At 38.2% G+C, this 16,824-nt stretch overlaps 1 protein-coding gene across 3 annotated transcripts in view; it reads right to left on the bottom strand.

Annotated features, from left to right (window-relative positions):
- rabgap1l (RAB GTPase activating protein 1-like) overlaps positions 1 to 16,824 on the bottom strand; it is a 190,718-nt gene that overhangs the window by 5,087 nt on the left and 168,807 nt on the right. For 2 of the 3 annotated variants that reach the window (XM_059340861.1, XM_059340862.1), the window contains 4 exons: positions 6,805 to 6,897; positions 1,859 to 1,969; positions 1,081 to 1,185; positions 516 to 599 (listed from right to left, as the gene is read on the bottom strand). In XM_059340861.1, the coding sequence (XP_059196844.1) occupies positions 516 to 599; positions 1,081 to 1,185; positions 1,859 to 1,969; positions 6,805 to 6,897 (393 nt within the window). Of the gene's footprint in view, positions 1 to 515; positions 600 to 1,080; positions 1,186 to 1,858; positions 1,970 to 6,804; positions 6,898 to 12,362; positions 12,829 to 16,824 lie in introns of those variants that run through there. The other variant, XM_059340864.1, reaches the window with a different exon arrangement.

Here is a 16,824-nt window from a genome sequence, read left to right as displayed (position 1 = left end):
CCAAGGAGAGAAAGTCCAGTTATTTAAGAGATGACACATTTAAACTAAGAGACAAGACGTAAACTGGACATTTTTAACTTGTATTTCTCCAGGAAAAACTCAGCAGCATGATAATGTCCATCAAAACTCTTTTCACACAAAACAATCTGTGTTTTTTGGGCGTCCCCTGTTATGTAGTTCAACTTTATTACCCTTTTACTCTATCTAAACATTTATTCGTTTGTAGTAATAAAGGACATTTAATTTCAAGTCATTATTATTACAACCGGTTTTATGATATTTATGTGCAGAACATATAAAAAATGTCTTTGCAACTGCAAAGACATTTTTGGTTACATACAGTCCAAAGCACTGGATGTAATACAGCAAATCAGCGTTTCCCTTTTAAAAAAAGCAGATTTATTGCATTTATCTATAATAGGAAAAAACATACGTTTGACTGATTTGCTCTGTTACAGTAGATGCTTTGGACTATAGATTTTTCAAATAGATTTCAGTCATTAAAAGGCTCAAACCTGTTTGTATTCCGCTATGATCGCTGTGGTTTTCTTGATCTCCAGCTCGGCTTTTTCGAGCTCCCTCCTGAACACTTCCTTCAGCTGGGAGAAACAAAACAAGACGACAGAAACTTAAAATCATACATTAATGTATACATATACAATAGCCTTGGTAAGAATAAATAACATTCACACATCCAATGTGCAGGCATTTTTTAATGAATTATGCAACTGTAGTTAAATAGTGTATATCATCTGTCTCTTTTTAAGCTTAATAATTAACAATAACTTGAGCAATATTGGCCACATTGGTGAAAAATAGTAACCAGAAAATGTTGTTTTGAGTCTTAAAGATGTGAAAGAACAAGGGCCATGAATTTCTTTGAGCTGTTGATCAACACTAATTACAGAACTACTGAGTAACATTTAAAATTGTGATTATATTACCTGTTTCCTACACAACACTACTGGACTTCTACTACTGTTGACACAAGATGACAGTGTAAGCCACCTGCCGATGCTTTTTCTTTGGCCACTGTGTTGCCTCATAAACAATTTGTCAGATTTCAAGGGAAGATGTTACCTGAGCTGTCTCCTCCTCCTGCCGTCTCTTCTCCTCCTCCGTCTCCACCAGACGCTGCTTTGTGCTCAGCAGCTCTTTGTTCAAAACATCGGCCTTGTCTTCTGCCTGAGTGCACACACACACAAACACAAAGGGACCCTTTATTTAATCATTTAATACCAAATTTGAAAATCACACAGCCACCAGAGTGCACAAACACATTCAAAATGTAGCAATGGAACATCTGCACTTTTATAATCTTTATTATTTACTTATTAAAGTTCTAGAGAACTGTCCGGTGCAGCTGCAGTCCTTCAGCAGGTTGTTTAGTGAAATGTTTGAGGAACTCAGCAAGAGCGGTTGAGGTTTAATATCACGAAAGTCAAGGACATGTTTTTCTGCTTACATCTACATTTTCTGTTTATGTGTATGTCAGAGTAAAGCTTTTTTAAATCAGCTCAGTGTCCAAAAATAGCAGAAAAGTTGCTGAGAATTTTGAATTTGCACTTGGAGCATATTATGCTTCTCATTGGGTTTTATATATATGTCAAATAATGTTGGCAGTTGGGAATAATACTACATGCAAACAGTGCCTGACATTCTTACGCTAGTTGTGTATACTTCTTATTTTATTCATTTACTCTTCGTTACCTCTATTTATCAGTAGTTATTGTTGTCTTTGTGTTGCTGCAACAGCTTAATTTCCTGTCTGGAAATCATTAAAAGGCTTATTTTTACTAAAATACATAAATTCTGCTTTAACTTGACAAAAACTAAGCAGCCTGTTGTTGTGGGTTACCTGGTCAAGGTCGTTCCGAAGTGCAATCTTGCTGGTGACCAGCTCATGGGCCAAGTCATCGTTCTCCTGTTCCAGTCGCATGCTGGCCTCCTGAAGACGACGGTTCTCCCTCTGGACAAACACACACACACACACACACACACACACACACACACACACACACACACACACACACACACACACACACACACACACACACACACACACACACACACACACACACACACAGACACACACAGACACACACAGACAGTGTATAGGTAAACTTATCATGTTTGATGTACTTTAGATACTTCATAGTTAAATCTTACTATAGAATGTCATATTTTTGTATTAGCATCCACAAAGTGATAACAGAAGACAGAAAACATTCAATTCTACAATTCTACAATGTCATTTAGCTTTAATCCAAAGCAACATACATTTGAGAGTTAATATAACACAAGCTAGATGAAGTCAAGAAACAACACACAAGTTAGTGCCAAGAGTTAGGTTGAGTTTAAAAAAAAAATCAAATTTTTCATTGTCAAGTGAACAACATTGTCAAAAAAAGAACAATTTATTTTTCCAATATACGTAATAATGAAGTTTGTAAGAACTATATATGTCCAAAGGTTTTTAATGCTTGTTGGTTTGTTTTTTTACAATATGTTTTTACTGGTTTAAAGGAAAAGGCAGCAGTGCCTTTTATATTAAAAACATTAGAACAAATAGTAAACAAATAGCAGTCAAAATAGTTAATTTGTGGAATAGCTTTGAAAATGAAATAAAAATATGTAATAGATTTAAAATAAGACTGCTAACAAATATAGAACTGAGGGCTTTCTGTTTGGGACTTTTGTGGCATATATAATAATATAAATACATTTTGTTTTGCTTCTTTCTGTAATTTTCAGTGTATAAACCTTACATAATAACTAATGTAAGAAGGGTATATGTAATAATTTAAACCTTCAGGCTACAACGTTTCAATCAGCAAAAAACATTCCTGAATTCTTCAGATGTAACGAGTTATTAATTAAGTTTATTTATTATTTTTGTATGTATGTGTAGGAGTTATATACGTTAAAACAACCAAAATAAACTTAACCAAACTATTTGTTCAATTTGAATGCATTGTTTTTTAAACCTAACAGAGCTCCCCCCTGTCCACTCCATCATCTTAAAGTCCCCATTGTGGACCATTAGTGGAGTCTCATGACCACTGGTCTGCCTATAAACAGTCTCACATGACGGCCATGCCTCAATGGGACGAAACAGTTGTCACAGTTACGAGAGGTCACCTGACACTGATATTCTGTCCCCCTCACAATGAACTCCTCGACCCCTGATTATCTTCAAACACATACACAGATATGCATGTATACATATAATATAAATAAACTGTGAAGTTGAGCTGAATTTCTGAAGCACCTTCTTTCATATAATGATGTAACTATTAAAAACAGATCAGAAATAAACTTTCACCTGAACATCTTTACACATGAGACACACTCAGTCACATGGTTTGGAAACAGTTTGTATGCCACTCTTCAAATTAAATTAGTGACTTGCTGTGAGTAGAGAAGTGATGACTTTAATTTGGGCAAACAGAGGAAAGACCTACATCGTCTTTGTTAGTGTGGGAGGTTCTCATCTGCTGCAGCGTCTGAATGTCTGTTTAAGACTGATCAGACATCTGTTTCACACTATGATCTTGCAAAGTCTATATCTAACCAATTTATTACTTAATGTCTAGGATTAGACTACTAAAAAGCCGAAAGACCTGTACAAAATCTCTCATATTAATCTTAGTTGGAGCAGAGGAAGCTTACCGTGCTGCTGTCCACAGTCACAACGTCTTCATATCGAGGCTCCAGCAGCACGGACTAAACTCTAAAACATGATTCTGACAGGACTTTCCCTTCCCAGCCTCTCCCTCTCACTCTGTTTTTTTATTTCATTTTGTATTAATATAAACAATGAAAACAGTCAAGAAAAACTACAACAGGATGAAAATAATCACCAATAAAGCAAACAAATACTAACACGGAACCCAAACAAAGCAACGCAAAGCGTACATACCTGAACCTGGAGAATAAAAATATAAAAATGTTGACTTGCTGATTTACAGTTATTGTAAAGTAACTAAAATCCAAGAAGCTGTTCCTTCAATAAAACATGTACGATTTAAAGTAATTTACAAGCAGCAGCAGCATTCCTGCTTTGCCTCCTTTTTGTGTTGTTGCTCTGTAAGAAAGTGTTTCCACTGGCTGCAGAGGAGATGGCTCTGGTCCAACATCTTATCAACAATAAAAGTCCTTCCTTCCTTCTCTGCAGAACCAGCAGCTCACACAGCGCTGCTGTTTACACCAACATATCACACTGCTTGTTTGTGTGTTTCATTGTTGACTTTATGACAAGACAACTTCTTGTTTCATTCTTGGTTGATTCAAATTTCTATTTCATCCCCTCACACAAGTACTACTTTTGGAAAATTAAGACTTTTACTGACTGACCGCTCACTGTTGTGTTACAGGGAAAATTCACCAGTTTTAACTTTTCTTGATCTATCTGAATTATGTGTATAGTGTTAAAATCAGCTTTTTTCAGGTCAATTTAACATGTACTGAGGAATTTATTGCTTCAATTCACTGATTGGACATCCACTTTCCCTTTACGCTAGAAAAGGCAGGTTTCCTGTTAATATCTGAACATTTTGAATCCTAAGAAAACAAGGCGATGGCTGTTAAAAATACTGAGACTTAACAAACAAACTAAGAAACTCTGTCTTGGTTTCAGATTGACCACCAAGCATTTTTCAGTCTATTTAATTAAGGCCAAAGGAATTCTAGTTTCCTGGCGAGGCCAGTCCTGCTAATATGCTGTTATACTGCTGTACTGCACTATATTATGTAGCATCATACTATAATTAGGGCCTCGGGGCAATCGCACCGAGCACTGGTCCCATACAGCAATAGCTGTAGGGACCAGTGCTTGGGGCTTCCTCTTTCGGACGCAATTTCGTCCCGCTACTAGTCCTGCAACTCTTCAAGTTGCAGGACAAATTATATATCATAACGTGCGGTTTGATCGGGATCGGTGTGCTATTACTTTTCTCTACAGAATACGAATTGTAGACTGCCAAAATTTTGCATTGAAATGAATGAGACGGTCAACAAAAAATGAACGAAAAAGAACAATAATTGGAGATTTTTAAACGTCTACTTCTCCAGCATAATTTCACCTGGAGACTCCATTTAAACTTTAAACAGTAGACACAAGTCTTGTGTATCGGTGTATTTATCCACGTTTCGATAGGTCATATAGTTTTTTATCAATCCCTGTTCAATGACTGTGATCATTTTTGGAGAAATTCTGAGATTATAATGGGTGTGTATTGCACGGAATGTTCATGTCACAGTGTGTGACATCATCGCCAGAGTGTAGAGGGAGAGAATAAATTGTCAAAAAATAAATTTGAAAACTGTGCTCCAGGCCGCAAATTCCACTCTACAGAGATAATCTATACATAGAAACTTAGGAAAATTTGTCTTCTCACTCACAATCCTCTGGTAAAGCTGTCAGAGTTATAGTTTGGGTGTAGGACGCACATATGCGCCACCAACATGCACCAACAGCCTCAATGGCTCCCATATTAAAAATGCAGGAAGATTTCGGAAAAAGGGAGATGTAACAGTTTTTTTAGATCGCTCTAACAAAGCTATTTTTTCATTTTTCGTAAAAAAAAAACCATATGTAGACGTTCAGGAAGAACTCAGGACGCTCAAAGTGAAGTCGGATCAATGATAGGTATTATGGTTTTGCCAAAAATGCTTTCTGTTCGAGGCCAGAAATTCCAGTCTGTCTACCTCTGCTGTCACAGAGGGAGAGGGTCTGTCGATTGAATTGAGTAACCAGATGGAAAGGGACATTGGTGTTGAGTATTTTTTTTTTTTTTTTGGTGCTTTGAGCACCACAAACAAAGCATCATATAGTTCCATTATATTCCAGAGAAGGCAGACATCTCTGTGCTGCACAGCTATAAAACTGGGCTACTACCACCAACATGATCTTCAGTGATCAATAGCACCACAGGTAATACAAAAAAATATGTATTATTGATTTAGGGTTGACCTATCCCTTTAAAACATAATCAAAACTTATTGTTTAAGGAATGGTACATAACTGTAACGGAGAATCTGCCCACAAATTACAAAAGATGTTTTGGGGAAAAAAAAAAAATAGAAAAAAAATTAGAAGAAAAAAATTAAAAATGTTACCTGAGCTGATAGTGGGGATTTTTTTTTTTACAGATTAAAAAAAAAAAATTACAACAGAACAAATTAAAGGAAGAGATGCCGTCTGTTGACAGTTTGAGTTCATCAGAATCTCTAAATATCTCTCTGTTTTTACCTGTGGTGATAAAAGTCACTTTCAGCAGCCAAAACCTCTGACAACACCCCAGCAGCTTCGTCCAAAAATAACTGTTTTAGATGTTTGGGTCGCTAACGATAAAAGTCTGTGATGTGTGTGAACAGTATCACAAATATTAACAAAGCTACAGTTTGATAAAACAGTATTGTATTCCCAGGAGATTTCTAATATTAGAAACATGGCTAATTTTAGCATAAACTTATTACATCAAAAACTTTCAAATAAATGGAAGAGCCAAACATTTTCTTACCATCTCTGAGACTGAACACTCCATGAGTTAAAGTTATTCAACTCAAATGTACAAGGTTGCTTTCTATAGTTATTTTTCTATTGTATCTTTTTAATATCTATATTGTAATTGTAGCTTTTATTTTATTTCCTCTTGTTATGCTTTTTGTATGCACCAAAAACTAAGGTGAAGTCCTTTGACCATAAGTGAAAACCTTTTTGGTAATAAACCTTCTTCTGCTTCTGATCCTATGTGGAACAATGTGTGTGTGTGTGTGTGTGTGTGTGTGTGTGTGTCCTACCTGGAATCGGTCGATGGGGTCTTCTTGTTGCAGCTGGCTCTCTCTCAGTGTCTGATATTCCTTCTCAAACTTCTTCAGCTTTTTGGTTGGAACCTGAAAACACAGGAAAGTAATTGAGATTACATTACTTTTCATGCACTAAAATCTGCCTAGTAAAACACAACGGGATTTGTACTGAGATCGACATTTTGGCATTTTAATATTGATCAGTGAAGCTATTTGCAAAAGAAGATATCATGCTGTGTGGTTGCTACTGAGATTGATCTTCTGTGGTTGTTATTTTTCTCAGTGGGATTCAAACTAGCAGCGATCTTACAGTGTCCTTCTCTTAGCAGTAATGTGACTTGCCAGCCTTCTCCCTGGTACAAACACACAAATTGACATTTTCAGCCGCAGCTAGGAGTCAGTGAAGAACAACATCCAGTTATCACTCATATACAGTCATGGAAAAAATTATTAGACTACCCTTTTTCTTCAATTTCTTGTTCATTTTATTGCCTGGTACAACTAAAGGTACATTTGTTTGGACAAATATAATGATAAAGACAAAATAAACAAAGTTCATTATCAAGAAAACCATGGAAAATGGCTTGATATCAGCTCTTAAATTAAACTCTTATTTTTTCTTGTTATCATTATATTTGTGGGCCACTTTCTTAGGTGAAGTGTGTACACTTCACCTAAGAAAGTGGCCCACGAGTGTATATGGACATGGCAGAGATGATAAAGTGTTCAGTCAGTGGGGGAATTGAATATTTATATGTGTGTGTGTGCGCGTCATTGTTTGTGTAACTCCCTGAACACATAAAATACTAAAATACTAAATACTTTCAATCTAAGTTATGGAGCGAAAAAACACCCAAAAATATTCACTGAATGGTGCTAACCAAACAGCAGGACACATGAGATAACATTGATGACTGACGGATATTGACCTGCATCTGTCTGTGTGTGTGTGTGTGTGTGTGTGTGTGTGTGTGTGCTTCAGGTGGGTGGTAATGTTATCTCCCCCGTGGAAACAGAGTTGCCATAGCGCCCAGTTAGGGCTGGGGATTCCAGGTCAGTCTCAGTCACATGAGCCCGTCCTGTGGGACTAACCTGTGTGTGTCGAGTCCTGATTCACTGTTATCTGATGCAGCTTTTCATGAGTGTCTTGCATGTGTTATGTTATGTATGAAGTCATGGAAAGAAAACGGGGAAAAATGTATTACTGTGTTCTGATTCATAACACAAACTAGTTAAAATATTTTTTTGTCACTTGATACAAACTTACTTCTTCTGTTAATTCCAAACAAACCAGAAACATAACATGCATCATTGCTTGTGTGGCAGAAAAGTCTTACAACACAGAGTGGAGAACAACAACCTTTCATGAGGTGGGTGTAGGCTGGATCATTGCTGTCCCAGGGCCATCAGAAGAACACACTGTGCAGTTATCTAACTATCTATCCATTTTTGTTTTGTTTTTTTAGCCATATTGTTTTCTGTATCTCAAATGTTGCTGCTGTGACAAACTGATTTGCCCCCTAAATCAATACATGACCTCCCCATATACTTCCTCACAGTGCTGCAGACTGGTGTTTACAGATCTGACACAAAAACAGACACTTCTTCACTGTGGAATTATCACTATTCTTATCATTAACAATAATGCTCCTGTAAAAGTTATGTTTATGTTGGTTGTATTTTTGTACTGTGGACCTTCTTTATAAACAGCAACTTTGTTTTTTTCAGTCCATCACTGTGATTTGTTCATAATTAACACACAAAACATAAGTTTACTAACAATCTAACAATGACATGTACTACAGTTTGGTCGTATCAAAAAGGAAAATGTATAGCTTGTGACAGTATTTTGACTATGCACACCGGGCTTTGAAACCAATTTGAAATAGAGGCCATACCTTGATATTAAAACTTCCGGGTCCGTCACGTAATCCCAGTAATAACTAAATCCAGAGTTATTTTCTTATATTCCGTTATTACCGAACGGTGGAGGCGGGGTTAAAGCCCTTTCTTTATGGGCCCACAGATACGGGACATCTGGCTAATTTTTTACATGTAAGTCAAACTTTTTTGGCTTCATGTGTCAATGTGCAACTTCAAGTGGATTGAATGGGGCCTGTGACCAGTTCTCTTTATAAATCCATAATAGACGCACACAAGAGAAGAAATGTCCAGGCAGCAAATGAAGAACATCCTGGATTATGAGTAACTAAAATGCCCTGATAAACAAATTTAAACAGCACTGTATGTCCTTTATGAATAAAACTTAGATGAGGAAACCATAACAAGCTGCTCATGTATTACCAGTCCTCCTCACTGACCCGTGAGCCAACCCTTGACATCCACAACCCAGGAAACGCTGAGGTGAACGGACGTCCCACTGTAATCTACCTGACACACAATTCCCAAGCAGATAACGGATCTCAGACTTATTCTCGTTATCTATGTGGGAAGAAAGAGCAGCTTGGTCTCTGCTGGCTGGTTAATAATCGCTTTATTGTAACAAAACAATTGAATGTGGTGTTCCCCTGCAGGCACAAACACATCACCACATCATGGTGCTGTGACATGTTTTGGATGCTGCTATTTAATTAATGAATTCAATTTTACTCATTATCATGTATTATATTCAGCCATAGATCGAGAAGTGACCCAATGGGCTGCTGAAAATAAAACTTTATCCTTGTTTTTCCTTTGTTCTTGAAAGTTATTTAGGAGATAAGAAGATTTTTACATGACAGCAATAGTATGTCCATATATTTGTTTTACCCTAGTTCTTTAATCTGAGCATTTTAATGTAAAAAACTATACCTTATTTAGTGTCTGCCTCCAAAATCCTATTATCTGGGTCTAAAAAGGCCTCTGACAAACACCTTTCCCCATCATGGTACACTTAATCTCTATCTGAAATGGGTGGGATGGATGTCTTTTGTGACTCAATTTATCAGTCCAACCTTTAATTTACATAGCTCATGTTTCACACAGCGAAATACGACTAAATCTGATTGTCTGAGTTTCTTTTGTTTGCTTCTCTGACACATTTCTTCAGTGAAACACCACAACACGATTAAACAATATTCAACAGGACCTTCTTCCCTCTTAGCCCACTTGTTTGTGTTGAAACCTGAATCAGGCATGGAATAAAGCCCAAAATGTAAACTGAATGCACGACAGGCAGAGATATCGAGGGAGAGAAACACATATGTTTCCTGAGATTTGAAACCCCTCCAGATTTGCCATTTTGATTTTGAGACTTGAACACACCCACATGATCTTAAAACCCACCTCTCACTTGAGTTTTCACCTCCTCTCACACACTCATTTATGGCCTTTAAGCATTCTCATACACAATCTTCCACGCCAACTAAAAGACCCTGGTTGTGTCATACTTTCCAAGCTTCCTGTATGTGATGTGATTTTTTTGACACTGCAGGTTAGCAAACTGCCAGTAAGTATGAATATTTTCCCTTTCATGTTCCACTTACACAAATTAAGCAAATTTTTAAGAATACCAATGCTGTAGGTTGCTTTTAAGAGATGAACATGACAAATCATGCCACATAGTCTTGAATTTGAATTTTCTGTAAAGAGAAACTGCACATGCTGCATGTGTTGCAAGAGATGTTTAACATTTTCTTTTTGCTATTTCTTGTCTACAAAGAACACATTTGTTTAAAAAAATCTCCTTCAGTATTAGAATAATGTTTGCCCTTTTAAAAACAACAACACTGAGCTGAATTAGTTTAAGTGAATGTATGTGAACACTAACTCCTCACAACAGAGCCTTGATTGGCAGAGAGGAGCGGATTTTAAAGATCAGGGTCAGCTGCAGCTGGTGGAGATTCAGTGTTTTGTTCAAGGACACTTAAGCATGAAGCACAGTTTGAACCTGATTCTGCATTTACACCACCCTGCTGATAGAAACTTTAACAAGAAAGAAGAGGCTCCTTCTCTGTGATTGCACAACACAGGAAAGAGCTTTTATAACAGATCTTACAACCTTCATTTTGTATTTTAGGCAGTGAAGCTGAAGTGTAATTCTCTTTTCAGTTACACATTAAAACAGGAATCATCGACAGACGAGCTGAAGTCTAGCTACTGATTATGCAACCTGCTGCTCTCCAACACCCCTAAAACACACAAACACTGCAGCGTGACTGTGTAACGCAACACAAAGCTATTCACTGCTTACCTGTTAGAGGTGAGGTTTTTATTCAAACATACAGACCCACCACAGCTACAATCACATTCTCTAGGACCTTTCAATAAAAACGTACTGCTTGGAAATGAAAACTATCTTATGCAATGAATATATAAGTATGTTGCAAAATATTTTCTGTAAAATGACACAATTACAAAACTCCCTGCCTTCAGAGACACTGCTGCCCTTTACATTGATATTTTGTTTTCATCATGTAGCAGAAATATTCACCCACAGAAACCAGCAAAACTGTAAAATAAGATTCGCCTCTCAACAGCTCAAGTTATCACCAGTATCACAGGAAGCACTCCCTCATATATTCAGACATTCCGAGTTTCTTTCCCTATTTGATAAACATCTCAAACTACATGCTCTGCTGACTCACAACTACTGAGAAGGACTCAGCATCTTGCTCAAGGCCACTTCAGACAGCAACACACGTGGGTGCTGATAGTCACACACACAGACACACACACAGACACACACACACACACTTTCAGCGTAAATATTAGAGGCCAGTTTGAGGACAGAGGGGTCACTCTAAATCAGGTAATGCGATTAAAGGTGCCTGGTGCCTCAGGAAATGGTACCAGGCCCACTTTTAGATTCCTGACCTGAATCCCTGCAGTAGAAAATGGAATTGGTCCCAATCCTCCAAGCGGGGAGCGCACACTGTAGTATTATACAATCAGAAAGAGATGGTGTGTGTGTGTGTGTGTGTGTGTGTGTGTGTGCATGTAGAAAGGAGATCTGCTCTTACATAAGGTGACAGTCCAAGAGTTTGAATATTGAAATAAGGACAAAACCAACTGGACATCTCGTGAAAAACTGGGCCATGGAATTCAATTACCACACACACACAGTCTCCATTGATTCAAAATTTGTATCAGTAATTGAAACAAACTGACAGCCACAAATGAGCTCTGCGTCTGGACTGAGTTCTGTAACTTTAACCATCAGACACTTTCAGTAGGAACATAACACTCCCACAAAAACCCTACAACATCGACCGCATGGAAAGAGACATGTAGCTTCTGTGAAATCTAAAGTCAAAATGGAAAAAAATAACCTTCCAAAAACAACTTATAACCAACAACTAAAAAGAAAGAAGCAGGTGAATTCCTCTTTCCATTTCTTTATCTAAGAACACAAGAGATAAGGGTCAGAAGGAAGAAGGCGCGAAAGAAAGAAAGAGAAAGAAAGAAAGAAAGAAAGAAAGAAAGAAAGAAAGAAAGAAAGAAAGAAAGAAAGAAAGAAAGAAAGAAAGAAAGAAAGAAAGAAAGAAAGAAAGAAAGAAAGAAAGAAAGAAAGAAAGAAAGAAAGAAAGAAAGAGACGAGAGAACACACCTACCACCGGTCTGGGAATTCTCAGAGGTCTGGAGTGTGCGACCAAGCGAGCCAGGGTGTCCTCCTCACCCGGTCGGTCGACTACATGAGCATCGTAGGCCACCATGATGGACACCTCCTGCATCATCTTGGCTTCTCTTGCACCCGACAGCAAGCAGGTGATAGAGGATGAAGAAGTAGAAGAAGAAGAAGAAGAGGGAGGAGGAAAAGTGGCAGAGAAGGACAAGGAGAGGAGTGCAGCTGACAGGTTCAGTTTTCTCTCTGAGAGTGGAGGAGGCAACTGGCTGCTTTCAAGAGTCCCCCAGGAGCCGGGCCCCGCCCACTGAGAGAGGGAGGAGGAGGAGGGCGGGTGGAGCGAGAGGGTAGTACAACACACCTGTTTGTTTCTTCTTCTCCCTTTCTGTAACGCTAGAGGTGTGCGACAAAGGAGAATGAGTTTGCTTTTTCTTCCTCTCCACTGAGTGAGTACTCCCCCCCCCCTCTCTCTCTTAACGTCTCTCATTTGTCTGCTCCTTCCCTCTCTCACTCTCTTTTGGTTGCACTCAGGAGGTTTTTTTTTTTTTGTGTTTCCTGCTGCTGGTAAAAAATAAAGATAAAGGCTTGTTTACACATCTACAGTGTGCGTGTGTGTGTGTGTGTGTGTGTGTGTGTGTGTGTGTTTGAGGTTAACAGAGATAGGAAGGAAGTTGTCAGATCAACCGCAGTGACTTGTCGTTCATAGTTGCACATCGCTCCAACAGTAAAACCCAGGAAGTGAAGTGAAAACGACTTCAAGGCTGTGCTGAATACTGTATCATCCTCCCATAGGAGTCTACAGTTAAACACTAGCTGACAACTGCTCTGTAGTGATGGCGACAAGATTCCCCTGTTAGGGGAGGTGCATCAACTATGTTTATCGCTCTGTATTCCTCTTACTAAGTGCCTTTTTATGCCACTGTGTTTTCTCTCTGTATCCAAGTCATATCTGCCTGCACCACGAAGGACCATGTGCAAACGTACAAAGTGTCAAGTTTCAATCTCTAGTCTCTCTAGACTCTAAAAAATATTTACATAACCCTGATGTGTGTCATTCCTGATGCATTCTGTAGCTGTGTTTCATATCTTGAATGCATGTTAATTGTCTTTTATAGTCATTGTTGTCTCAGTTGTGGTTGTTTGTCTATGTCTGTTTTATTGTTAGTTTCAACGCCTGTATTAGACTTTTATATTGTGTGTTTTATTGCCTAAAATCTTAACCAATGATGACATCTGCAAATTAGCTACATCTAGAAGTCACTGCAACATTGCACTTTCAGGATTTCATCTAAATTCATTTTGTAGCAGCGCCTCGTAACAATGTGTTAGACCCACCTGTGGCATGTGGCCAGTTCAGGGCTCTCCCCAAGGGACGAGGTAGCGCCCAGGATCTTGAAATAGGACAAACTGGGTGATAAATAAAATGGCTTACAAAATCGTGGGATAAAAAAAAAATAAAAATAAAAATTATATGCAATGAGTAAGATGGAATTGTGCCATTAGAAGAGGCCACAAAATGTAGGCTTTTAGGGAAAAAGTTTTCTCCGGGGGAGCATGTCCTCTGACCCCCCTACTTTGTTCAGGTCCCATCATAGTGTCACAAAATCCTGTGGGAAAGACTAGTTCTAAATCTTGTTTTGCAGTAAAGTGTCATTTTTTATACTTTTTAAATTGCCGATTGATATTCACACGGGCACACCATCAAGGGGACAACCAACCCTAGAAGGAACCTAGAATACCCTAGAACCCTAGAATAATCCTAGAGGAAACACTGAATTTATTTAAATGTAGCAATGCCCACATGTATTGCCCCTGTCAAATAAGTTAATAAAAAATCAAAATAAATGTGGACTTTAGGGAGAATTCTGGATATAAAACAGGAGGAGATATGATAAAGATGTATTAAGGGTTAAACAATTTGTGGGGGCCATTATCATGTGGAATATTCAATACCTCTACTATGGCGTCATACTTGAGTCAAAAGTCGCGCGAGCGATAACACATCTGCACGCGCATTTATTTCGTGTCACGCGCGCAGATTTCAACTGCCGCGCGCACTTTTTTGATCTTCTCGCACATATTCAGCAACCGAGTGAAGCAGATTCTCCCCCGTGCTCGCTCGCGGTGGAGCTCTGCTCGCGCGGAGCAAGGAGTTTTGACACATTGGGTCGCTCGTGGAATTCACGCGTAATGAAGTGATATAACCGGAAGAGAATCAACATCTCCTCATTAACGACTGGAGACAAATCCAGCGACTCGGTCTTAACGAGCGCTAACGAGGTCGACCGGACCCGACAAGAGCCTCTTGTTAACAAGCCGGCCGACCTGTTAGCGGCAGTTAGCTACAGTTAGCTCTGTAGCAGTACAGTGTGTATGTGCTGCTGCTTCACGAGGTGTTCACTTCGCGATCTCTGTTTGTTTCATAGACTGTATATAAATAAACTTCAGGTCTGTCCCCGCCCATCATGACGTCTTCAAGTTGTGAAATACGTTAACCTGAGGTACTTTATTTTGAAAATATACCGGATATTTTATTTTGTGTCTGTACCATAGACTGTATGAATAGGTCTGTACACGACTTTCTGTCCCGAACGATCTGCTCTGTGCTGAGATTATCACGTGGAGGGCTGGAAAATGACCAATCATAAGAGGCCCGGGGTCAGCCTTGGCCCCGCCCCCAATGTGTCTGATTATGATAAGTCCTTGCTCCGCGCGAGCAGAGCTCCACCGCGAGCGACCCAATGTGTCAAAAGTCCTCGCTCCGCGCGAGCAGAGCTCCACCGCGAGCGAGCACGGGGGAGAATCTGCTTCACTCTGTTGCTGAATATGTGCGCGAAGATCAAAAAAGTGCGCGCGGCAGTTGAAATCTGCAAGCGTGACACGAAATAAATGCGCGTGCAGATGTGTTATCGCTCGCGCGACTTTTGACTCAAATATGACGCCATACCTCTACCAACTACATCATTACAAAGCAAAGCAGTAGCAGCATAAAGAAACTTAAAGTTAAACTTTGTTCTAGAAATTACATTTCAATGACAGCAGCAGTGAACTATAGCTACACTCAATTATTTAACTAAAATACATGAATAATATAAGCAACGTATTAATAAAACATTTGTTAAATGCATTATTTTTAAAAAGGACATGAATAATAGATGACTAAGAATTATTAAAAAGTAGACCTGGGCAATACTTCAGTATGATAATTAAAAATCATATCGAGATTAAATAATAATCAGGATCAAATTGAGATATCATGATACACTATTACGTCTTATTGATCATAACAGGCACATACTATCTCAGATTCTTCTGTTATTGGGGAATATCATCAACAAAGATTTTTTTCTTCAGTCTGTAGAATATGATTTGTAGGTCGGGACATCTCTACATTAACATGATACTAAATTCAGATTGATATTTTGACACATATTTTGCCTTAAATATAACTGCGCCTCCTGCAACTTATTATAAGGCCATATTGAGTTTTGATTTTAAAAAATTTAATAACTGTGCAGTGCTACACTGAAGTTCTTAATAAAATAGGAACATACTCAGTCATTTCAAGTATTTAATTTACATGGAAAAAACAGGCTTAACCATGTAGTTATTTCATATAGACTTCATATAAACTACCAAAAAACACCATGTCAATATACACAGTGCTTAATACATTTATTAGACTGCCAGTCATAACAAGTAGAAAACATAAATATTTTTGAAATCTTTCAAGGTTTGTTTGAAACTAAAAATGTTCTTGTTATTTATTTGGCAAAAAACAAACTAAATTCACCTTTTATAGCCAGATTTGAGCTGGCTCACTGGGCTTCTCTGAGAAGTCAGAAATTAATCAAGCAGAACCACTGAAACCAATATATAAGTAAATAACTATAATTTGACATTGTAATCAAGAAATATTAATGTGTTTCACTATTTTTACAGTTTTTTTGTAAAACAGTACATTTGAAAATTCATGGATAACACTACCAATTATATCTTCTTATATCTTATAGTCTTAACCCCTCCATGTAGGTCTTTCTCTGGTGCTCTATATCTTTCCTTCTCTGTAAATTATTCTGTCAGTCTCTCACTCTCCTACCATCTCCTTTCTCCTCAGTCTGTTAAAGTTTAGCTTCTCTGTCGGAAGGATTTGGTAAAAACCGGATTAATCAGTCAAACCCTGAGCAGCAAATGAATATACGACATCTCTCTCTTTTTTTTTCTTAAGTCCTGAAAAGTCATCACTCCAGCTGCGGTCGGGTGGTTGTTAAAGAAGGCTGAGAAATTCAAATTCTTCTCATAATCCCCAGAAAAGGCTAAGCCACCCTACTGCCCGTTGTGTTCATCAAGCCAAGGTGCTAGTGAATTCTTTCAATGTTTTAAGCAGCTTACAGAGTTCAGTTGATCCGATTTAGACGTCGACAGAGGAAAATATGTAAAAAGGGGGGTTA

The sequence above is a fragment of the Centropristis striata genome, chromosome 9, assembly GCF_030273125.1.
Source record: "Centropristis striata isolate RG_2023a ecotype Rhode Island chromosome 9, C.striata_1.0, whole genome shotgun sequence".
Taxonomy (NCBI): Eukaryota; Metazoa; Chordata; class Actinopteri; order Perciformes; family Serranidae; genus Centropristis; species Centropristis striata.
The sequence above is the reverse complement of the archived record's forward strand: the minus strand, read 5'-3'. Positions and strand labels throughout refer to the sequence as shown.